A 24355-nucleotide genomic window follows, 5' to 3' on the forward strand; every position below is an offset into this window, starting at 1 on the left:
GAGCTATCCTGGCATGCCAACCTTGTTTTCAAATTAAAATTTAACAAATAAATCAATAAGAGTGAAAAGATGACAGAACTACACATGAAGACAGAGCTGAGACGGGATGAACAGGATCCAAACAGACCGACTCTTATGAATCAAAAACTAAATACCAACTGGAACCAAAACACAGAAACCCAACAATTTTCAACAAAACCCAAACATGGATCATGACCCAAAACAAAAGCAACAGAAACACCAAAACCAGTGTTCTTCTCTAATGTCTCTGGACTCCTGCTCAGAGTTACTGGTTGTTGGTTTTTGTTTAGTTGTATTGCTGCATTTTTGAATGATGTTTTTGAGTTTTGTGTTTGTTTTGGGTTCCTTTGTGGTATTATTACATTTTACTTAGTGTCTTGAGTTTGTGATCGTTCACAGTGTTCCTCTGCATCATGTTTGATGTGAGTTTATTTAGTAGGTGTCTTTTGGGCAGTTTCCTGTTTTACTTTGACAGTTTTCTCTGGTGTCTTGACTGAGGCATGAGCTGATAGCTTTTCAGGTGTGATGACTCACTACGACCACAGTTTTTGGTTACATCATTTTTTTTTTTTTTACAAACATACAAATAAAAGTTGTAGCAACATCTCCAAACTGCTGACGCCTCACCTTTGGCTTCCTCCCTCCTGTGTTAGTCCTCCTGCTGCTGTCACGTGGTGAAGCAAACACACAACAGATCAGCTCATTGTTCCCATTCCCGATCCAGCTTTATGAGTTAGGATTTTCATATTGTTCCAAATATCAGAATCTACCTCTGAGGACGGTGCTGCAGGTATTATCCTGTGTTCAGGTTCTTTATGTGCTTTGGATGATTATGGGTTGATGAAACTATGTGTATTGTGTCGATTTCATTTAATTGCCTATCTGACAATAAAGGTAACATCAAACAGCTGAAGAATAATATAGATGTGTATCACAGTTATTCATAATGAAGTTTAAAGATCACACAAATTACAGAAGTTTCTCTAAGAAAGAGCTAAATGGGAGGAAGGTGGGAGATGGCCTTAAAACAGGGAGAAACATCCAAAAAGGAAGTCAACAACCCCTGCTACTCTTATTTTGAAAGCTTAGTTCCTGTTAACCAGCACTTCCTGCTTTGTATTTCTTTCAGGCCTGGCTCTTCAGTGACCTGAGCTTGTTTCTCCTGTTGCACGTGGTGTGCGTGATTGACTGATGTTTGCTGCACTGCTGCCATCTTGGATCGTGAAGTCGAGTGAGCTGGTGGGGCTGCTCTGACTGGAAGTCTGAACTGAGGAGGCATTCCAGTTGAAATGTTTGACTGGGAACTCAAGAATTCCAGCTGCTGACTTGCACCATGAGTCAGAGGGTCAACTTTCCAGAGGTAGTGTGTGTGCTGTGTCTGTTCTTGTTGTAATGGGTTGGGGAATGTGAGGTGGAAGGACACCACCCTCTTCTTATTTCTCAGTTTGTGCACCTTCACTTGTTTTTCTGGCCTCTCTCACCACGGTGTTAGTTTGTCACAGTGTCCTTTGTCCTCCAGAAGGATTTAAGCCAGGGGTGTCCAAACTTGCGGCCCGCGGGCTGCTTCCAGCCCCGCACACTTCCGGTCTGCAAATTGATGTCAACAAGAACATACAATTTGGCCCTTTAAGTTACTTTTTTGACATTTCGCCTTCCCTTCCAACTAAAAGGGTTAAGTGAAATGTCAAAAAAGTAACTTAAAGGGCCAGAAGCGGCCCGCGGGCCGCAAGTTTGGACACCCCTGATTTAAGCCAATGAGACATCCTGTAAGATGCCAAACTGAAATGATTTTCAGGTACAGAAGAGAGAGGAGGCACAAAACAGAGAAGTGAGAAAAGCAGAAACCTGTGACATCACGTAAACTGGCTGAGATTACTCATCGTTTTGTAGTCTGTAGGTAAATCTACACTAATCAACATTCATACCAACACTAGTAATAAAGTCTGTGAACTCAACAAATAAAGGGTACAAGAACATAATGAATGAGCTGCCAGGTTAGCTAGAAATATACTGTAGTATAATATTATACATGACTTAAAACACTTTGAAAACACATCAGGTCTCAGTGGGAGAGAAATCCTGCTGGATATCTACTCTGATGTGGACTGGGTCATGTGTTAGGAACCAAAGGATGCTGTATGTTTGATGGAAATGAAAATCATGAACCTACAGAGGCTGGAATTCAAAGCATGTCCCATGTTGTACTGGGGCAGTTTTCCTTAACATTTACCACTTGCTGTACTTAGTTTGGATTCTTTCCTCTTTAACATTCAGTAAATACACAAAATGTTTCAGCTTCCCAAAGTGTCGCTTACACTGCTGGATCATCTTTGTGTTCCCCTCTGGACCATCAGTATGTCTGAGCACGCTGGAACGCTGTGAACAATGTAAATTAAAACAGAATGCAAGAATCTGCTAATCTCATATATGCAAATTTTATTCACAAAGAACAAGGAAAACATTAAATGTTTAAACTGAGACATTTTACAGTTTCATGAAAGATATGAGCTCATTTGAATTAAATGGCAGCAACACTTCTCAAACATGTTGGACAGGCGCAACAAAAGGCTGGAAAAGTAAAAAGTGGCACTAAAAAGCTTGAGGAATATTTTACAACTAATGAGGTTAATTGACAACAAGTCAGTAACACGATAGATAAAAATCTAAGAGAGGCAGAGCTTCAGCAATCTGCATTAAATGGCATCTACAAATTGTGCCACAATAGAGGAGCTTTGGTGCCAGGATAAAGATACTGAGATTATATTGTCTGGCTTCAAAGCATAAAAAGAGTATTTTATGTCATATTGAACACATTCAGGGTGTATGTGTTTTGCACAGCCCCCCATGTGCTGATCCATGAGACTAGCATCACTCTGACTGAACAGCTGCAGCGTTTTCAGAGCTTTGTTTGGTCGTTGGGGAAGAGACTCAACCTTTTCACGTGCTTTAATTCTCTCTTGGTCAGGCCTGCAGAGGGCAGCAGCACCACAGAATGGGAGCATCCACACCAGCAAGTGTAGACAGTTTGAATCCCAGGAGGACTGTGACAGCTGGCAGATGCCTGTAAAAACTGATGCCTCTTGGTTCTGCCTCAAAGGTATGTGTGAATGTGTGTGTTAAATGTGCTGCTGTCACCTTTAAACTGGGGTGAACTGAGCTTTCAGCCACTCTGAGCAGAATGGTTTCCTAATCCTGACATGTTTCCATGTTTCCATGTTTCCATGTTTGGCCACTGTGTTATTAGCCAAGCAACTTTGTTTATATAGCACTTTATAACCAGCGGGTGCTTAACCTATAAGAACACAATAAAATACAAAAGCATTAAAAACCATTAAACATAATTAAAACTGATAAGTAAAACAAATGAGTAAAAGTCAATACAAGTCAACTCTCAGACTGTGGCCAGCGAAAAAAGGTGGGTTATAAGAAATGACTTAAAAGTGGACGGTGAAGTCTTTCTAATATCAGGTGGGAGCGAGTTCCACAGCCTAGGTGCTGCCACAGTAAAAGCTCCGCCCCCTCTGAGCTTTCCTTGTGTCCTCAGCACATCCGGGAGCAGCTGATCAGCTGACCTGAGTGACCTGGAGGGAGGGTGCACATGCAGGAGCTGGGGGGTGGGGGTGGGTGGGTATTTTTTAAAAGACTTCCAAGCAAACAAAAGAATTTTAAACTGCACTCTAAAATGAACACGGAGCCAAAACAGGAGAAATATGATCTCTCTTCCGTGTACCAGTCAACAGCAGTCTGAATATTTCTGAGTTGTTATTGAGTCCTCCTGCTTTTCTGCACATGCTCAGTTTGCTTTTGTCACTCTGTGACTTTTAGCACTTACATGAAAATGTGCTGCAGCAGCCACCTCTGGACTGCAGGTACTTGTCAACCTGGTAACTTAGAAATGGACCTTTTTGAACATGTTTTTAACAGCGTTTTAGGATCTACTTTGTGGATGCATAACTCTTTGTGTAGTCATTTAAACATACACACACATTTTTAATCCAATGAATACATCATGAACTCAGACTGTATGACTGATTTCCTGTTACAAAGTCACTGTGATCCAAAGGAGTCTGTGTGCGTCCAGTACGAGTTCTGATCCGAGGACACAAAAATAAAAGTTTTATGTAACATTATGGGCGCTTTCAGGCGAGTGCATGTTGCTCTTATACAGCATGTGAATGTGTCAGTAACAGTAATCTTATTAAATGCAGTGTGTTTGTTTTTAAACGTACCTGTTTAAATTGTATTGGACATTAAAGTTTGCATAATTAATGATGTTACTACTTTAAGTGACAGGTCACTGCTGTTATTGAGTTTTTAAGTATATTTTGTTTTTTTGTCCATTTTTAGTCAGCGTAACATTAAAATATTGCAATAAATTCTAAACACAAACAAACAAACAAACAAAGTTGAGGCTACCAAACTGTATGGCTGACATGGCTGCATCCATGAGGTGGCTCAGGAGATGGACCAGGTTCTCTACTAAATGGAAGGCTGGGGGTTCTACTCCCTGCTCCTCCTGTTTGCATGTAAGTGTCCTTGGGCAGGTGGCTTGAGTGCTCAGTTAAGTGCTTGGTAAATGTTTGTCATAAATTTGGTGACTAAAGTTCACAATTATAATTATTATGTGGCTTTTTTCTAAAGTCGTTTCCCCCTGATGCACTGCTACACTGGAACTTAGGGTCCTTCCACCTTCTAGATCCCACTTTAACACCTGCTTAGATGCTGCAGTGACAACACTGCTGTGACCTTAATACATAATAAGGTATTTTATTTTCTAAGAGTGTAGCTTAGACCACAATGAATGGGTTTATGTTCATGGGGAAAAAACTATTTGAAACTCTGTTGGATCTGCTGCTCACTGTTTTGTATTTTCTTGGTTTAAGTGGTTCAACAAGTCCTACATGACCCCCCCCCCCCCCCCCCCCCCCTTCTGCCCAACAATGTTTATATAATGTGATTAAGAATGAGGAAGGTTTCTGGTAACAAAGACAACTTTGATACCAAAGACAAAACAGTGCAGTACACAGGAGTACAGACTGAATATGTTCTGTTGGGGATTTTTTAATACTAGTGCTATTAGTAGTTATAGATTCATTTGTAGTATCATTGATTATTAGTAATAGTAGTCAGGAATAGTGTATACTGAATACTAATATTAGTAGTTTAGGGCTGAGGCCTGTTACATTTGCATTATATTATGTATGAGGTATATTCATCTATATGCAGAGGTGGCAAAAGTACTGACATTCTGTACTTAAGTAGAAGTACAAGTACTTGTGTTAAAAAATACTTTGGTAAAAGTCGAAGTACTGGTTCAACTTCTTTACTTAAGTAAAAGTAAAAAAGTACAGGCTCTGAAATGTACTCAAAGTAAGAAAGTAAAAGTAGTTCTTTGGAGGACGTTTCTACCTGCTATTTTTGTGTAAAGCTAACTGAACCACATTATATATTATTGCAATCATATAAAATAATACATGAGAATACAAATGTTATTCCAATCTAAACTTTAATCCTAATGAGTGCACTCAGCTTGGATCTGTTCTGTAGGACACAAACTGTGAAAGGGAATTTAAACCCAGCTCTGTTCTCTGTGTCCTCCATATTAGAGGGTGACTGTGCCTCCAACTAAACACCAACATGAGGATACTCAGGGGTTACAGTGGGATTCAGAAGGTGGAGGAACCCTAAGATCAGCTGTAGTGGCTCTGCATGGGGAGAAGAATCACAGCTTTCTGTTGTAGCTGCAGTAAATGATGTTGGTGTGCAGCTGTGATCAGCTGACCTGCTGCTGCTGCTCTGAGGTTTACTGCTCTGTGTGGATGAACTGAACTCACAAAGATGTAACCCAGTATTTCACAGCTCTCTGAGCTGATCTCCATCCCCTACACTGACAGCATACAGGCTGCATAAATGTTGGACTCAGTGAATGAATCTCAGCATCAGCAGCTTTGATTCAAACTCATCTCTGCTGCACTGATGTAACCTGTAACTCTGACCATGAACACAGCCTCTGTGCACCAACACAGAGCTTTACTGTAAATACAGTACAACAAGCTAACCTGTTTATTACACACTAAACTGCAGTATTTTCATACAATCTTTGAATAACACAAAGTCAGCATACTTCAGTTTGTTTTCCAGTCCTTACCTTTAAATCTAACCTCTCTTCTTCCTCTCCTGTCCTCTTTCTCCATCTCTGAGTGAACTTCTCTCTCTTTGCTCTCCCTGAAATACAGCAGCTCTTCTTTTAGCTAGCAGACACACTGTGTGACAAACTGCACACACTTTGTGTGTTTGCTGATATTTGTTAAGCATTTAGAAACGCTGCATTTACCTGCCACATGTTACTTCCTTTATGCTCGCTCCTCTTCAGTAGCGCTAGCTAAGCTGTTTATGTGCCGCGAGCACAACTTACGGACTCGGTCCGGCCCGCTGTGACCCCTGATTATAGCGCTATAAATGATACATTAATTATATGGTTTTCTGTATTTAATCCCTTTGTACACGATAAGCCCTGGTGATGGAGCCAGTACGATTGTCTCTTATATGTTATTATTCCTCCGTTTAGGCTCAGATCGTTTGATGTTTGACGGCGCACTGACCGGAAATGCAAACTTCTCCCTGACGTGTTAAAAAGTAACGAGTTTGTTTTGAAAATGTAAGAAGTAGAAAGTACAGATACTGTAGGGAGTAAAAGTAAAAAGTACTCAGAAAAATAAATACTCAAGTAAAGTACAGATACCTGAAAAATCTACTTAAGTACAGTAACGAAGTATTTGTACTTCGTTACTTCCCGCCTCTGTCTATATGTATAAATATATCATATTATATTATACTATATCTCAGTTTAAGCATGAATACCTTTTGAAATGTGACTCAACAGATTGTATTATTCCAATCATGAGCAAAGTATTATGGGGTTATACATTTAATTAGGAGGGCTATGTTTAATTGTGACAGTATAAAAATGTCTCAAGTTTAGAGATGGCTGCATTATTGATTAGCTCTGTCAGACCTGTCACAAGGAGAGGACTGTGCTAATGACTGATGCTGTGGCATAGGAGCATTTCAAGTTAGCTTTTTGAGTTCCAGCTCGCCCCTGTGGCCGGTCTATTTTTGCCCTCCAAGCTCGGGTCCTCTACCAGAGGCCTGGGAGCTTGAGGGTCTTGTGCAGTATCTTAGCTGTTCCTTGTATTGCGCTCTTCTGGACAGAGATCTCAGATGTTCTTCCAGGAATCTGCTGGAGCCACTCTCCCAGTTTGGGGGTCACTGCCCTGAGTGTCTCAGTTACCACAGAGACCACTGTTACCTTCATCTTCCACATCCTCTCCAGCTCCTCTCTGAGCCCTTGGTATTTGTCGAGCTTCTCGTGTTCCTTCTTCCTGATGTTGCCGTCGCTTTGCTGTTGCTACATCTATCACTACAGCCTTCTTCCTCCGTTTGTCCACCACTACGATGTCCGATCGGTTAGTCATTACAAGTTTGTTTGTCTGTATCTGGAAGTCCCACAGGATCTTAGCTCTGTCATTCTCTACCACCCTTGGGGGCGTGTCTCATTTTGGCTTCCAGGTCATACACGGCACAGATGTTCCCGTATACTATCCCAGCCACTTGGTTATGGCGTTCCATGTGTGCCCTGCCAGCACCTGGGGTCATGCCTGGTGTGGTACACGCCAGCCTCTATTGATCTTGTGCTCAGAGCTTGCTCTTGTGCTGCCATGATTAGTGCCTCTGTGCTATCTGTCAGTCCAGCTTTGTCCAGCCATTGGTAGGATTTCTCTATGTCAGCCACTTCTTCTATCTGCTGGTGGTACATGCCGTGCAGAGGCCTGTCCTTCCATGATGGTTCCTGTTCTTGTTCCTCTTCTTTCTCAGGTTTCTGCTGCCTGAGGTACTCACTAAGCACATGATCCTTTGTGGCCATCTTCCTGATGTATTCATGGATCTTCATTGTTTCATCTAGGACAGTGGTTCTGAACTCACTAGTCCTCGGCCTCCTTCCTTCCACTTCCACTGTCTCAGGGTGCTGGATTTGGACAATAATAGAAATAAATGAATAAATAAAAGAAAAAAATATTAACAAGAGGAGCCTACAGAGAATTTATAGAGCGCTCCTCATAAAATATGTTTGCACAACAGTGCATTTGGATCATGATTCTGATTGCAAAAACTGCCAGACATGACGGGCTTAAAAAAAGAAAAAAAAAGAAAGCTTTTCCTGCTCACTGTCTCCAAGTGGGGGCTATTTTTATTGTTGGGTTTTCTCTGTATTATTGTAGGGTCTTTACATTACAATATAAAGTGCCTTGTGGCGACTGTTGGGATTTGGCGCTATATAAATAAAACTGAACTGAATTGAATTGAGATTGATTGCTGTTTGGGTTAGGCTTACACACATGAAATTTTCACCAATTTGGCATATCCTTATGAAAATAAAACAAAAGAACTATAAGGCCAAAATACAGAACAGACTTAATCTGAAAGAAAACTGTTGGTTTTTTTTTTTTCCCTGGGTTCTCCATATTCCTCCCACAGTTGAAAAACATTTAGTTAGTGGGGTTAGGTTAATTGGTGATTCTAAATTGGCCACAGGTGTGAATGGTTGTTTGTCTCTCTGTGTTAGCCCTGTGACAGCAGGGATAGGTTCCGGGGTGGCATTTTATTTTATTATAAACTCACCTACTCTATAATGGAACATTATTTCCTTCTGCTAAATAACTGTCTTTGGCCGTGTGCCTTATAAAAGCATTTACAACAATCTCTGATAATTCTGACCCACAAAAGGTGCCAAATTAAAACTTTTATCTCCTTGTTTTTTTTTCCCAATTTGATTTTTGTAGATGTTGTCAAAGTCTTCTTAATTATGATCTCACCAAGAAATCTTTCCATGTCTCTCTATTATTTTTGTTTGTTGAACAACAGTTTGCTTCCAGATACAACGCACTTCATCTTGTATGAGTGCACAAAAATCTGGAAGCTCAAACAAACAAAATGCTCATGAATCATTAACCAAATATGAAAAATAATAAATTATATTAAGTAATGGTAAAAGAAATAAAATGTAATGTAATAATGTAATGGACGGATATAGTGTTTTAAATCAAATGTTAAATGGAGTTTTGATGTAATGAACACAGAACTTTGATCAAGATTGACTATTACATTATACTCCTGCAAATAACAAACACACTATTTTTGCCCAGCTGCATGACATAAATATGCCACAATTCACAGCTTAATCAACTATGATAAATTACAGTATATTCAATTCAATTTTATTTATATAGCACCAAATCACAACAGTCACCTCAAGGTGCTTTATATTGTAGGTAAAGACCCTTCAATAATACAGAAAAAACCTAACAGTCAAAATGATCCCCTATCAGCAGCACTTGGTGACAGTGGGAAGGAAAAACTCCAGCAGAACCAGGCTCAGGGAGGGGCAGTCATCTGCTGAGGGGGGAGGACCGCTTTTCTGCATTTGTGCAATATTTCTAAAATTAGAAACATCCTTTCTCAGAGTGATGCTGAAAAGCTAATTCATGCATTTATTACTTCTAGGCTGGACTATTGTAATTCATTATTATCAGGCTGTCCTAAAAGCTCCCTGAAAAGCCTTCAGCTGATCCAAAATGCTGCAGCTAGAGTACTGACAGGGACTAGAAAGAGAGAGCAGATTTCTCCCATATTGGCTTCTCTTCATTGGCTCCCTGTTAAATCTAGAATAGAATTTAAAATTCTTCTCCTCACATACAAGGTCTTGAATAATCAGGCCCCATCTTATCTCAAAGACCTCATAGTATCATATCACCCCAACAGAGCACTTCTCTCTCAGACTGCTGGCTTACTTGTGGTTCCTCGGATACTTAAGAGTAGAATGGGAGGCAGAGCCTTCAGCTTTCAGGCCCCTCTTCTGTGGAACCAGCTCCCAGCTTGGATTCAGGAGACAGACACCCTCTCTATTTTTAAGATTAGGCTCAAAACTTTCCTTTATGATCAAGCTTATAGTTAGGGCTGGATCAGGTGACCCTGAACCCTCCCTTAGTTATGCTGCTATAGGCCTAGGCTGCTGGGGGGGGGTGTTCCCATGATGCACTGAGTGTTTCTTTTCATTCACCTTATTCACTCTGTTTATACTCCACTCTGCATTTAATCATTAGTTATTATTAATCTCTGGCTCTCTTCAGCAGCATGTCTTTTATCCTGTCTCTCTCCCCTCGGACCTAACCGGTCACAGCAGATAGAACAACCCCAGATTTCTTTTCAGCACTGCAGCCAGGCATAGGCGTTAGTTTTGACTGTTGGGTTTTCTCTATAATTATTATAGGGTCTTTATCTTACAAATATAAAGTGCCTTGTGGCAACTGTTTGTTGTGATTTGGTGACATGTAAATAAAATGGGATTGAATTGAATTATTCACCCTACTGCTGGTGAGCTGTTCAGGGGCCACATCTACTTGTTGCACATGAATTTTTCATCTACTTCATAAGAATGTCAAAAAGGATCGACTTCCGGTTTGCGATGCGCGAGGAGTAGACGCACGCTTGCTCTGCTGCTGCATTGTGCTTTTTATACCTTCTTTTTGAAATCCTCTATCCTTAGTAAGGTTTTAAGGACTTTGATTTCAGGATCAAATATTCCTTCTATATTCACTTTGTCATGCCCAAGGCCAAAGGAAAATCCTCTGAAGAGGAAATACCACCTACTACGGCTAGCATAACAATGGCGGACATAAGCTTACTCCTCAGCGAACATAAGGAGGCCCTCTCTGCGGAGTTCAAGATGTCTTTTGAGTCTCTTAACTTGACATTGGACAATATAAACTCTACTATGAGAGACTATGAGCAGCGTATTTGCTCTTTGGAAGATAACGCAGCTACCTTTGATACACGTCTGCTACAGGTGGAGAAGGTGTGTTAATCTTAAAAAAGAAAATGAGTTTCTAAAAGCTAAAGTAGCGGACCTGGAAGGACGCAGCAGGCGCCAAATCATCCGCATTGTCGGCTTACCAGAAGACATAGAAGGTCCCCGACCATCTTCGTTTTTTTTCTCAGCTTCTCATTGAGGTTTTTGGCCAAGACACACTCCCTTCACCTCCTGAGATAGATCGAGCTCACCGGACCTTCACTCTCAAGCCCGCGGCGGGATCCCGTCCTCGCCCTGTTATCCTGCGCTTCCATCGATTTCAAGAGAAAGACCTAATCATCCGTGAAGCACGCAAGAGAGGTGTGCTGTCTTATCAGGGACATCAAATCCGCTTTTATGATGACTATAGTCCGGAGGTTGCAAAACAGCGTGGTGAGTACCGGAATGTCATGACTGAACTGTACAACCGGGGATATAAGCCGGCGTTGCTTTTTCCTGCGAAATTGCGCATCACACTCCCGAATGGAGATAAGAGGTGGCTCCCCTCAGCTGCGGATGCGACTAAATTCATCCAGGACTTGAGCCAGGGCCAGTAAAGAAAGAAGGGGAAAGGAAGAAAGGGAGGGGAGGGAAAGGAAAAGAGAAAAAGGGGGAAAAAAAAATGAAAAATGGGTAATATTCTTTGATGTCTTGAAAATCTAACACAGTTTCTCCTCTTTCTTTTTTTTTTTTTTTCTTTCCTCCCCTTTCTTTAATAATGACTAACTGTGGTCCTAAATCAGTGCGGCTTGTTTGGCCTATTTTGATTTTGAATGATATATTTGCTTTAAGATATGAAATTGTAAGGAACAGGGTGTGAATTAATCCGTTTTTTCAACAATGCGGTTGTAAGAAGTTGGGATCAAGGAAATATTAAATTAAGCTGATTAATTTGTCAGCGTGCAGGTGGTTGCCTTTTGCACCACCCTTTTTTTTTTTCTTTCTTCTTTCGGAGTATGTGTGTTCGGCTACCTCCCTCTAGACAAGTATTGGTGTTACTTAATATGTATGCGTATCACAGTTCACAGCCATTTTCATGTGTATCACATCTAGGGTACTATGCAAAGTATTAACGCCCCATTAGCACCAGGGGGTGCTTTAAGATTTGTCAGTTGGAATGTTAGAGGCTTAAACTCTCCTATAAAACGTAAAAAAGTATTTAGTCACCTAAGGCATCTAAATACAAGAATTGCCTTTTTACAGGAAACCCATTTAAAATTGTCAGACCAGCTTGGGCTCCAGTGTGGGTGGGTTGGTCAGGTCTACCACTCATCATTTAACAGCAAGGCACGTGGGGTTGCTATTCTAGTCCACAAATCTGTCCCCTTCTCTGTGAGTAAAGTGATATCAGACCCTAACGGCCGTTATATTATTGCTCTGGGAAGAATTAATGGTAGTAACTTGGCATTAATAAACCTGTATGGTCCGAACTGGGATGACGAGGATTTCTTTAAAAAAGTGTTCTTTTTGCTTCCTGACATAAATAGTAGTCAGCTTATTCTTGGGGGTGACTTTAATTGTTGCCTTGACCCGTTACTTGACCGTTCCTCAAATAAGCCATATTTAATTTCCAAGTCTTCCAAAGTTATACATTTATTTATGCAGCAATATGCAGTGTCAGATGTTTGGCGTCATTTCAACCCTAATGCCAGACAGTTTTCATTTTTCTCTCCAGTGCATTCTACCTTTTCTAGAATTGACTTTTTTCTTGTGGACAACAAACTGCTCTCCTCAGTTAAGTCATGTTTCTATAATCCCATAGTAATCTCAGACCATTCTCCCGTCATTCTGGATCTCTCTCTCCCGGGTAGACCTATTTCACGATCTCCATGGCGTTTCAATTCAGTTTTACTTAATAATCCAGATTTTGTCAAAACTATTAATGACCGTTTAGATCTTTTTGTTTCCACTAATGTCACTCCAGATGTATCTGCCACGACGATTTGGGAGGCATGTAAGGCATATTTACGAGGTGAGATAATAGCTTATTCAGCATATCTTAGAAAAACAACCACACAAAAAAGTCTTGTCCTATCTAGTGATATATCCGAATTACAAATAAAATGTGCAGAGTCCCCTGCTCCAGACCTGATAAAAAGCTTGTTGATAAAAAAGGCTGAATTTGATACTCTTGCCTCTGACACAGCTGCGGCATTACTATTGAAAACTCATTGTAATTATTATGAGTTTGGTGATAAGCCCAGCAAAATACTTGCTCATCAGATTCGGCAGAGAGCCTCAACCCAGCACATTCCTGAAATCAACACGCTTAACGGATTTTCTATTAATCCGCTAACTATCAATAATCAGTTTAGAGATTTCTATTCTTCTTTATACACTTCAGAGTGTTCACCGGGCGAGGCTCATTATGAAAGTTTCTTTAATAATTTTACCATCCCTACTATTGACCCGAAAACAGCCTCTGAATTAGATAAACCCTTTACCCTTGCTGAGGTCAAAAGTGCTATATTATCAATGCAGAGTGGAAAATGCCCTGGACCTGACGGTTTTCCATCAGAATTTTATAAGGTTTTCTCAGACAAGTTATCTCCCCTTCTGCTTAATATGTTTAAAGAGGCATATGAACTTGGTGTTCTTCCACTCACAATGCGACAAGCTACTATCTCTCTTATCTTAAAGAAAGATAAGGATCCACGAAGTTGCAACAGCTACCGCCCGATTTCATTACTTTGCACAGATGCCAAGGTTTTGGCAAAAATGCTGGCAAAACGTTTGGAGGCAATTATGACGAAAATCATTAACCCTGATCAGACAGGCTTCATTAAAAACAGACACTCCTTTTATTATATTAGGCGGTTACTAAATATAATATACTCATCTTCATCAGCTGGTAAGCCGGAAGTGATTATCTCGATGGATGCTGAAAAGGCTTTTGATCGGGTGGAGTGGTCATATTTGTTTTACACTCTGAGTCGTTTTGGGTTTGGCTGTTCCTTTATTTCTTGGATTAAATTGTTATATGCTTCTCCGTTAGCCCGTGTTCGTACAAATAATGACCATTCAGAATACTTTCACCTAGGCCGTGGTACCCGTCAGGGGTGCCCGCTCTCTCCCTTGTTGTTCGCTATTGCTATAGAGCCTCTGGCTGCAGCCTTCAGATTTAGTCCCATGCAAGGCATCACAAGAAGTGGTCTAGACCATAAAGTATCCTTATACGCTGACGATCTGTTGCTCTTTCTTTCAGACCCAGAGACATCTTGGCCCCCAGTATTAGACTTACTTGAGCAGTTTAGACAAATATCTGGATACAAATTGAATTTTAATAAAAGTGAATTATTTCCCATTAACAGTGCAGCCACAGCCGACCCATTCACTAGCTTACCATTCAAGACCTCACCGCAAGGATTTAAATACCTAGGAATACATGTGACTAAGAATTACTCACATCTTTTTAAAGCCAATTTCATCCCTTTACTTGACCAGTTGACTCAGGACTTACAGCGTTGGTCTATGCTGCCACTGTCTCTAGCAGGCAAGATTAGCTGTATCAAGATGAATGTGTTGCCAAAATTCTTGTATCTTTTTAAGTGCATACCAGTATTCATCCCAAAACAGTTTTTCCAGTCACTAGACGCTTCAGTTTTTCAGTTTATATGGAATAAAAAAGCTCCTAGGATACGAAAGAATATCCTACAGAAAAGTAAAGAAATGGGGGGGCTTACCGCACCAAACTTCCTTTTTTATTATTGGTCTGCTAATATCCGTACAATGTTATTGTGGTGTAGCGCTAACCTTGAGATTTCTAAATGGCTACCAGTGGAGGAGGCCTCATGCGGTTCTGCTTCTTTGCATTCTCTCTTATGTCTTCCTCCAGCAATATCACCCCTATCTCATACTAACAATATAATTGTCAAGAATTGCCTTAGAATATGAGTTCAAATTATAAAACATGTAGGGAGCCAGAGAATACCTGTCTTATCACCTCTTGATTCTAACCCATTATTTCCAACTTCACTAATTGATAAGACTTTTGCAGTGTGGAAAAGCCATGGGCTACTGTTTGTGAAGGATCTATACTTAGATGGAACTTTTGCCTCATTCACTCAATTGTCTTTGAAATTCAACCTGCCGAGTGCCCATTTTTTTAGATTTCTGCAAGCTAGAGACTTTATTCATCACCGTTTCTCTGGTTTCCCGATAATCCCCACCTCCACTATGGTTGACAAACTGTTAGAAATTAATCCAACTCCAAAGGGTACAATATCAAAAATATACAATATTTTGTTTTCTAACTTGACCCCTGGGTCTAACCATCTTCGCGCTACCTGGTCTGACGATCTGAACATAGAAATAGAAGACGAAGTGTGGCAAACTATTTTAAAATGCATTCACTCTTCATCAATATGTGCACGGCATAGAATCATACAGTGTAAAGTAGTCCATAGAGTACACTGGTCCAAAAGTAAGTTAGCTCGAATCTTTCCTGACGTGGATTCGAGCTGTGTGAAGTGTGGTTTGAGTCCAGCCACTCTTGGTCATATGTTTTGGACCTGTTCCTCTCTATCCTCATTTTGGAAATCTGTCTTTAATTCACTTTCTGGAATCACCTTAACCACAATACAGCCCTCTCCACTCACTGCTTTATTTGGGGTCCTCCCCAAAAATCAGTCACTGTCACCCTATCTTGCTGACTTTGTGGCCTTCCTTACATTGTTAGCTAGACGTGTTATTCTGATGCATTGGAAAAATTCTCTCCCACCTACACATTCTCACTGGATAAAAGATGCCCTCTTCTTCATGAAACTGGAAAAAATTAGGTACTCTCTTAAAGGCTCCGAAACCACATTCTCAAAAATCTGGTCACCGCTCTTGAATCATGTTATGTCTTTGACACTGGATGTGACTCTATGAGTGGCGCTATCTCCACTCATCCCAGCTGTAGCTGCGCATACCTGGTACATAACTCTTATTAATTATAGTAGCACAGAATACATTAAGCCCTGTATCTGTTTTCTTTTTTGTGTGTAACCCCCCCCCCCTTTTTTTTTGTATTTTTTTTGTTTTTCTTTCCACTTTTTATTATTTATGAAACTTATGAAATGTCTGTTTATTTACTTCCCTTTCTTGGTTTTTTTTTTTTTTTTTTTTTTTCTTTTCTCCTTTCTTTTCTCCTCTCACCTACCTATTTTGGTATGGATGTGTGTATGTACATATATATATATATATATATATATATATATATATATATATATATATATATATATATATATATATATATATATTTTTTTTTTTTTTTGGTTTTGTTTGTTTGTTTGTTTGTTTTTTTTGTTTTGTTTTGTTTTTGTAATTTACTGGTTCATGTTTATTATTCCAATTAATGTCTTATGTTATAACTGGAAATTATATGATGATGTTCATTATTGTGTAAAAAACAGAAATAAATCATATTTAAAAAAAAAGAATGCCAAAAAGACGTTCTTATAAGAAGTGTACCATCTAAAGAAATGATAGAGACTTGACTTGAGAAGTGATTTCTTCTAGTTTCTGAAATTATTCTTGTTTGGCATTTGGCTAAAATCGGCTAAATAACCCTTTACCTTAGTGGTGAAAGATGAGAGGATAAGGACGTTTTAGTGAAAACAAATGTATATGTTCAGCAGTGGCATGAAGTAAACAAGGTACAAACCCTTGGGTGGCATTTAATCTCAGCCACACCTATTCTTTCATGGAATCTTATTTCCTTCTGCCAAATGATTCTTTGGCCACATCACTGACTGACTGTTGGGTTTTCTCTGTATTATTGTAGGGTCTTTACCCACAATACAAAGCGCCTTGAGGCGACTGATTGTTGTGATTTGGCGTTATATAAATAAAATTGAATTGAATTGAACTTATAAAAGCCCTTCACCAACAACCTTTACTGAAGTCATCTGTGGTATGAGGAAAGTTTTCTTCGCCGAATGTGCATCTACTTATTTTATTTTACTTTATTTTATTTATCCATTTCACATCTTCTGTATTTCCATTAATTTCAAAGCAAAGACCCGTAATGTCTCTCCACAGAGCCTGATAATGTTTATACACACACAAACACACACACACACACACACACACACACACACACTGAGGAAACTGCAGTTGTTTACATAAGACAAGGTTATTACAGGATCTAACAGGAAGCACAGAGCTTTGTGTAATTTGGAAGCACGTCAACAAGAAGTTACAGTCAAAGCTGATTTGTGTCTGCACACCCTCTGAACATTATGGTGACTATATGTAAATGTCCAAGACATTAAAAGTTACATGCATTCAGCTTCATATGTATTTGGACAGTGAGAGACTTTTTGATAATTTCTGTGAATCAGTGGATTTTGGGTTTGAAGGGTTGCAGTCACACTGGAGTGCTTTGTAGGTGTTATGGGACAGAAGGCGGGACCTACCTGATATAATGTTATAGTATTTGCTCATGTTGAGATAGATTGGTGATATCTATCTATCTATATCTCTCTCTATATATATAATATATCTCGCACACAATAAGCAGGCCAAAAAAACCAGCAAACTCAGGTCTAATCACCAGCTTGAACCTTGTGGATAAGCATATCTCCATCATGAGCTCAAAATATAGGTTTGACTGCTGCTTAAATGCCCCAGTGACAATACTGTTGTGTCCTCAATATATAATAATATATTTTATTTCTGAGTGTTACTTAGGCTGAAACTAGTGACCACAGTGAATGGGTTTATTTGCATGGGGAACAAACTGTGTTGGACCTGCTGCTCACTGTTCTGTATTTTCTTGGTTTAAGTGGTTCAACAAGTTCTACATGGCTCTTCCCCTCCTCCCAGCACCTGCTTCTTTCTCCCCAACATTGATATCATTTGTTTAAGAATGAGGAAGGTTTCCAGTAACAAAGTCAACTTTCATACCAAACACAATAGAGATGGTGCAGTACACTAAGAAGTACAAACTGAATATGTTCCTAAAAATTGTAGTTATTCTCTCTGCAGCAGCCTGCATCGAGGCAGAACGTAAGTATGACTGCTGGCTCACTTATGCAAGCTTATTTATGATTCATTTGTAATTTAGACTCTCAGTAGCACTGTTTTTAACTGCATTGTTACTTTATTGTAGGAAGTAATTCACTTTGTCACAGCTATGGATGCTTTGACTCAAGTGATACTCAAATCAGTGCAACACTGGATGGTGATGAAATATACTATGCTGACTTTAAAAAAGATCTTCTGATTTGGGACAGCAAAATACCCACAAGTGTTCGTCCTGAGTACGCTTACGAATCTGCAGTTTTATTCCGAACTATGTGCAAAAATGACATTGATAGATGGAAGCCAGACAAGTCAGTGATAAAGAAAAAAGGTTAGTGATACTCAAACCATTACACTTTTCTTTCCAGTTTTGATTATTTGTTCTGTTTAGCAATGATTTTTTTCAAAGTCTAGAAAGTTGAAATGAAGCAGATCATGTGTTTATTTAAATTAGAGCCACCACAAATCATCATCTACCCCAGAGATGAAGTGATAGCCGGGGAAGATAATACCCTCATCTGCTTCATCAACTACTTCTTTCCTCCTTCAATCAATATAACGTGGACCAAGAATGATGTCGTAGTAAGCGTGGAAGACCCTTTCATCAAATGTTTCTCCAATCCTGATGGGACCTATTATGTTTTCTCCTACCTCGACTTTGTCCCAGAGAAAGGAGACATCTACAGTTGCACTGTGGATCATGAAGCACTGGAGGAACCTCAGACCAGGCTTTGGGGTGAGAAGAAAGCAGCTTCACGTTGTGTAGCATCATGTAGTAAAATCATTTTAAGATTTTGAGATTCATTGTTTCTTTCTTCTGTCCTCTGCAGAGGTTGAAACTGATGAGATTAGCACTGGTCCGGCTGTTTTCTGTGGACTCGGCCTGAGTCTTGGAGTTCTTGGAGTTTTCTCAGGAATATTCTTTTTCGTGAAAGCAGGCCACTCTGGTGCTGCCAGATGAGACGTTCAACACATTTTCTACAGTGCTCAGAAAAAATTTCTTTGCATGTTTAATGACAATAAAATTCTATTCTATTCTATTTTATTCTATTCTATTCTAGATTGCAAAGTTCTTAGTTTCCTGAAGGCATGACTTTCATCTCAATGGTCTCTTATTTTCATCACTGTATTCTGTATATTTTTCAGTACTTTTAAAACTCATATAATAAACACATACATACAATAATATATAACCTGGAGTGGAGGATTGCTGCTACTCCTCCTCCTCGGCCTGTGCTTTGAGCATTCTGACAGTTAGTGTGACTCGAGGGCGTTGATTCATTTAAACTAACATATACATCCTGCTGTAACCAGGTTTCTATAAGGCAGAATAAATCAATATGTTGATCAATTATTAAATCATTTACTAACAGGGACTTGGAAAAGAGAGACCAATTGTTAAACAATCCACATTTAACTGTTTTACTCTTTGGTACAGTTGAGGGTACTATATTGTTCTTTCTTCATGAATTTTTATGCTCAAGTTGTTTTTTTTTTCTGGTTTCTTGGTTTGTTTTTTGATGGTCTGGGAGCAGGCACTGTTTCTTTGGAGATGGGGTTTTGGTGAAGATGGCAGGAGAAGAGAAGCTGCAACTCTAAATGGTACTCAGTAGTTTGTATGGCCCCTACATGCTTGTATGCACTGACTTTCATTTGTGGTTACTGACACACCTGAACTGTCTTATTTTCATCAGTGTGTTATGATTGTATTCTGGATATTTGTCAGTACTGTTTAACTTTTATAATAAATACAAATGATTTTTGCTGTCATTTTCTTTGTAAATTATAAGAAAACTGACAAAAGTGAAGTCTCTCTGGACACTAACAAAGTGAAAATAAAAATGTAAAAAAATTTGAAAACTGATATGTTATCATTATTAGTGTATCCCCTGTGCTACAAAACCTTGATCTCCATGTTGGCACTTTATGAAAGTAATGAGATCCAAAATCATCTAACATTTATAATCAGCTCATTTAGATGCCTTATTTTTGTCACTAACACAAAAATGTCAGTGATGTTTTTAATAAGACATGAACATAAAAGCATATATTATTAACGTTTTCTTTAATCTGCCACAATAACCGCTCCGTGTTCATCTGGCTGATTGCTGTTTGGTTTACATATGTCCCTGCATATGAAACTTTCACCTCTCTGGCATATTTTAATCAAAATAAAACAGAAGAACTATAAGGCTGAAAGAAAAATGTAAAGATACACTAATGTCAGCTTCTTGATTTTTTTTTTTTTTTTTTTTTTTTTTATTTAGCTATAGAGAGCATCATGTGACTTGCTTTTCAGGAAGTGGCAAATGGGCAGTTGCCCTTGGTGTCCTGAAATGTAGCGGTAGTGAAACTGTGACTACCTGTTGGTTTTGTAAAAATGCTCTGAGACTTCCTCAGGGAGCACCTGCATATGTACAGCTGTATGTACAGTGTATCACAAAAGTGAGTACACCCCTCACATTTCTGCAGATATTTAAGTATATCTTTTCATGGGACAACACTGACAAAATGACAGTTTGACACAATGAAAAGTAGTCTGTGTGCAGCTTATATAACAGTGTAAATTTATTCTTCCCTCAAAATAACTCAATATACAGCCATTAATGTCTAAACCAGCGGCAACAAAAGTGAGTACACCCCTAAGAGACTACACCGGTAAATGTCCAAATTGAGCACTGCTCGTTATTTCCCCTCCAAAATGTCATGTGACTCGTTAGTGTTACTAGGTCTCAGGTGTGCACAGGGAGCAGGTGTGTTCAATTTTGTAGTACAGCTCTCACACTCTCATACTGGTCACTGAAAGTTCCAACATGGCAAAGAACTCTCTGAGGATCTTAAAGACGAATTGTTGCTCTACATGAAGACTGTTATATAAGCTGCACACAGACTACTTTTCATTGGGTCAAAGTGTCATTTTGTCAGTGTTGTCCCATGAAAAGATATACTTAAATATATGCAGACATGTGAGGGGTGTACTCACTTTTGTGATACACTGTAGCTGCTTGCAAGAGAATAAAGTGCTGAAAAGAGGACAAGCTCTTCTTTATAGTAGAGTTTTTCTAACAAAGGCCAAAATACGGAAATTAATATTAAAACTTTAATGTAGATGTTGTCATTTATGATTCATGCAAATTTAATTCACAGTTGAAAATATAGTAAATCTTCTTCTTTATGATCTCACCAAGAAATCAGTTTGCTTCCACATATAAACAACTGGAAACTTAAACAGGTAAAAGTTTGATAAATGATTAACTAAATATGAAAATAAATTATATTCAGTAATGGTATAAGAAATAGTCCTGATGTAATGGACGGAGGGCGTTTCATCTGAGCATTTTGGTGACATCATCATACCTGCTCTGACTTCCTTGTTTCTGTGAAAGTATAAATGCTGCAGGTCAAGTTTTGTTCCTGTATTTTCCTGCATGACACATGAAACATGAACACCCAGAATTTTATTCTGTGTGTGGCTTTCTCTCTTTTCAGTCCAGGTGAGCTGCAAAAGTCTTCAGTTTGAACGCATCAGTCAAATATTAAACTTTAATTATTATTTCTGACATTCTTTCCTTTTATTACAGTTTTCTCAGATGACAATTTTTACCAAGTGAGAGGATGCTGTACAGTCCATGGCCCACACTTTGAAGATACAGAATATACACTAACTTTTATGTTTAACCTGAACTATATGATGGAGTACAACAGCACAAGAGGCAACTGGAGGGGATTCACAAACTTTTCAATTGATAAGTCGAAATGGTGGAACAGTGATCCCTACGATGCAGGACAGAGAGCTCTTGAAAGGAAGCTGTTGTGTACAGGCACCTTAAATGCCATCCCAGTCTTAGGTAAGAGATTTGTTTCTTAACAGTGTTTTCAATCAAATGTTAAATGGAGTTTTGATGCACTGATTAAAGATTAAGTATGACCATTATACTTCTGCAAATAACAATCATACTGTTATTGTTGCTCAGCTGCATGATACTACAGTTGATTCCTAAAGATGTCATAATTCACAGCATACTCAACTATGATAATTACAGTACAGACATTTGATGAATAAATCTGTGAACAGAAAAGGTGCACTAATGTCTGTTTCTTAATAGAAAGGATGGATTTTTTTCTTTTTCCAGATAATCTTACAAGCATACCCACCATCAAAGTAAAATCAGTGAAAAGCCCAAATGGTAGACACCCGTCCATGCTTGTGTGCAGCGCCTACGACTTTTATCCCAAACAAATCAGAATGACATGGATGAGGAACGGACAGGAGGTGACCACAGACGTCAGTTACACTGAAGTGATGCCTGATGGGGACTGGTACTACCAGGCTCATGCTTACCTGGAGTACACCCCAACTTCAGCAGAAACCATTACCTGCATGGTTGAACACCTCGGTCTCTCCGAGCCGATGTCTGTGGTCTGGGGTAAGTTTGCTGCTGTGATGTAATCAAAGGCAGAGTAACAAAAATGAAGCTTCATAAGCACGAGTGCTGTTTTTATCTCACTGTTTTAGACCCCTCCCTTCCAGCGGCAGAACAAACTCAGATTGTTGTTGGACTGTGTGGACTCATCATTGGTTTTGTTATTGCGATCTCTGGATTCATCTACTACAAGAAGAAGTCAGCTGCATACATTACTGTCTGTCAAAGTAAGGGAAGTGTAAATATTAGTGCCAAACCCTTAATTCCATGTAAAAGTGTGTATAGTGTATAGTATATAGTGTATAGTGTGAATTACTTATTTTTATTCTTCTTATTTATATGTGTGTATATATGGTTGCAGGTACAAAATACATTTCACTGTGCATTGTACCGTGTATAACTGCGCATGTGACAAATAAACACTATCTTATCTTCTGGGGTTAAAAGACTGAGTGGGGAAAAGTGTTATAAATTTAACACCATGATAAATATGTTTGTTTTTTATTCTTCTTTAACAGGACAAGTGTTCATTGCTGTGGAAACACTTCCTGAAGCTGGAGAGACTGAACAGCCTGAATGAGCATTATTATTATGGGCACTCATCATCCAAGATGCCTCAAATATCACAGTTCTATGTATAAGTTTTGTTGAGTGATGGCTGCTCTGGGTGGTGGAGCTTTGCATCTTGCAGTTATGGGGCACATTTGTAATATATGTAGTTTGGAGCCGCATTGTGGCTGGACTTTTAATTGACAATGTGTTTGCAGTAATATAGTAATTATAGTAGTGTGTTCATCTCAACATAAAATCTTGTTAATGACTGTTCAGCAGCAAAGCAGAAAGAAATCATGATCGTATTTCACTCTTATTTTGCTTAAAACATGCTTGTTGTTGCCCCTCTCTGTCTCAGTCACTGCTTGAATTAAATAATTAGTAGGATAATCCTTTCACCCAGTCTCCGTCTGGGTGCTGAACTGGTCGGCCAGCATTCCAGACGGTTCAACAGCTGAAAACATTTGATTTCCTGAAGCTTCTTTGCAGGTTGAACCTGATCACAAGGCAGCTAACAGCTAGCAACTAATCTTCCTCTAAAATGCTTCAGGTGTGTGTGAAGAGTGAGTAGGAGGAGCAATGAAGGTACCCGTCTGTTTCAGGCAGGTGCCAACATGAATGTGAAGACTGTATTGCCATAGTTTCACGAGAGATTTTTCCATCATAGGTTAAAATTTTCCAGGTGAGGTCAAATCAAATCTTTTGTCCAGTCTCTCTTCCCTCAGCCCCAAAGTTTTATTTTATTTATTTATTTTTTTGTGGAAGCCACACATGATTGATTAAGATGTGTGGCAGAATAGCTGTGTCCAAATTCCGCATCCTTCGAAGGACCCGTCCTACGCAGACTGGGTCCTTGAATAAATAGATAATGGGTAAAAGAAACAAAATAAGTGAAGTGATAAGAGTTGAAATGGGTGAGAAAAGGATTGTGAGAGATACTGGAAATGTAAAACTGCCCTATAGCATTAGGCTATTGATCAAATTTATTGATTTATTAAAACCAAGAAGTGTGTTTAGTTGGAAACTTTTCTACTGAATAGAAATAACTCCTGTAATCCGCAGCATGAAGTATGGTGCGTGGGAATTGGCTTTTATACCATGAAAGATGAGGAGTAGTGATGTTTGTGCAGCAAAGTCTAAAGAGTTTTGTCTACTCTAGAGTCGCACCATAAATGGTGGTGTGCTGAAACCATTGCAGACATTAATAGAGCTAATCTATATGTCAGGCTTGACCTGGAGCATGAGGCCGGATTAAAGACTTAAGAATAATGACTTGCTTGTTTGACAGACTCATGGCTGTCTTTCAGATAAAATTGAACATAACCAATATTTCGGGCGATCTTTCATGGTATACATTGGCAGAAAATAAAAATTGTAACAAAAGTCCCCGCATATGCATGTGTGTACTTTTCTGATATATTTAATACATTTAATACATTAAATG

General features: G+C 39.1%; 2 protein-coding genes across 2 annotated transcripts; both read left to right on the forward strand.

Moving 5' to 3' along the window:
- Positions 1-1178: 1178 nt before the first annotated feature.
- Positions 1179-19142, forward strand: LOC115773383 (H-2 class II histocompatibility antigen, A-U alpha chain-like). The gene is made up of 6 exons (XM_030720090.1): positions 1179-1381; positions 2987-3118; positions 17900-17920; positions 18024-18266; positions 18390-18671; positions 18766-19142. The coding sequence occupies exons 2-6, from the start codon at positions 3079-3081 to the stop codon at positions 18894-18896; spliced, it is 717 nt and encodes a 238-aa protein (XP_030575950.1). The 5' UTR covers positions 1179-1381; positions 2987-3078; the 3' UTR covers positions 18897-19142.
- A 2222-nt stretch (positions 19143-21364) lies between these two features.
- LOC115773378 (rano class II histocompatibility antigen, A beta chain-like) lies at positions 21365-24355 on the forward strand. Its single transcript, XM_030720085.1, has 5 exons — positions 21365-21429; positions 21517-21783; positions 22069-22362; positions 22452-22586; positions 22878-24355. The coding sequence occupies exons 1-5, from the start codon at positions 21378-21380 to the stop codon at positions 22937-22939; spliced, it is 810 nt and encodes a 269-aa protein (XP_030575945.1). The 5' UTR covers positions 21365-21377; the 3' UTR covers positions 22940-24355.

The sequence above is a fragment of the Archocentrus centrarchus genome, chromosome 23 (genome assembly GCF_007364275.1).
Source record: "Archocentrus centrarchus isolate MPI-CPG fArcCen1 chromosome 23, fArcCen1, whole genome shotgun sequence".
Lineage (NCBI taxonomy): Eukaryota > Metazoa > Chordata > Actinopteri > Cichliformes > Cichlidae > Archocentrus > Archocentrus centrarchus.

Excerpts from the sequence above, each read along its gene's own strand:
- LOC115773383 (XM_030720090.1), top strand. The coding sequence starts at position 3,079 with ATGCCTGTAAAAACTGATGCCTCTTGGTTCTGCCTCAAAG. Across the intron at positions 17,921-18,023 it reads AGCCTGCATCGAGGCAGAAC|GAAGTAATTCACTTTGTCAC; the intron begins GTAAGTATGACT and ends ACTTTATTGTAG. Across the intron at positions 18,267-18,389 it reads GTCAGTGATAAAGAAAAAAG|AGCCACCACAAATCATCATC; the intron begins GTTAGTGATACT and ends TATTTAAATTAG.
- LOC115773378 (XM_030720085.1), top strand. The coding sequence starts at position 21,378 with ATGAACACCCAGAATTTTATTCTGTGTGTGGCTTTCTCTCTTTTCAGT. Across the intron at positions 22,363-22,451 it reads GCCGATGTCTGTGGTCTGGG|ACCCCTCCCTTCCAGCGGCA; the intron begins GTAAGTTTGCTG and ends TCACTGTTTTAG. Across the intron at positions 22,587-22,877 it reads ATACATTACTGTCTGTCAAA|GACAAGTGTTCATTGCTGTG; the intron begins GTAAGGGAAGTG and ends CTTCTTTAACAG.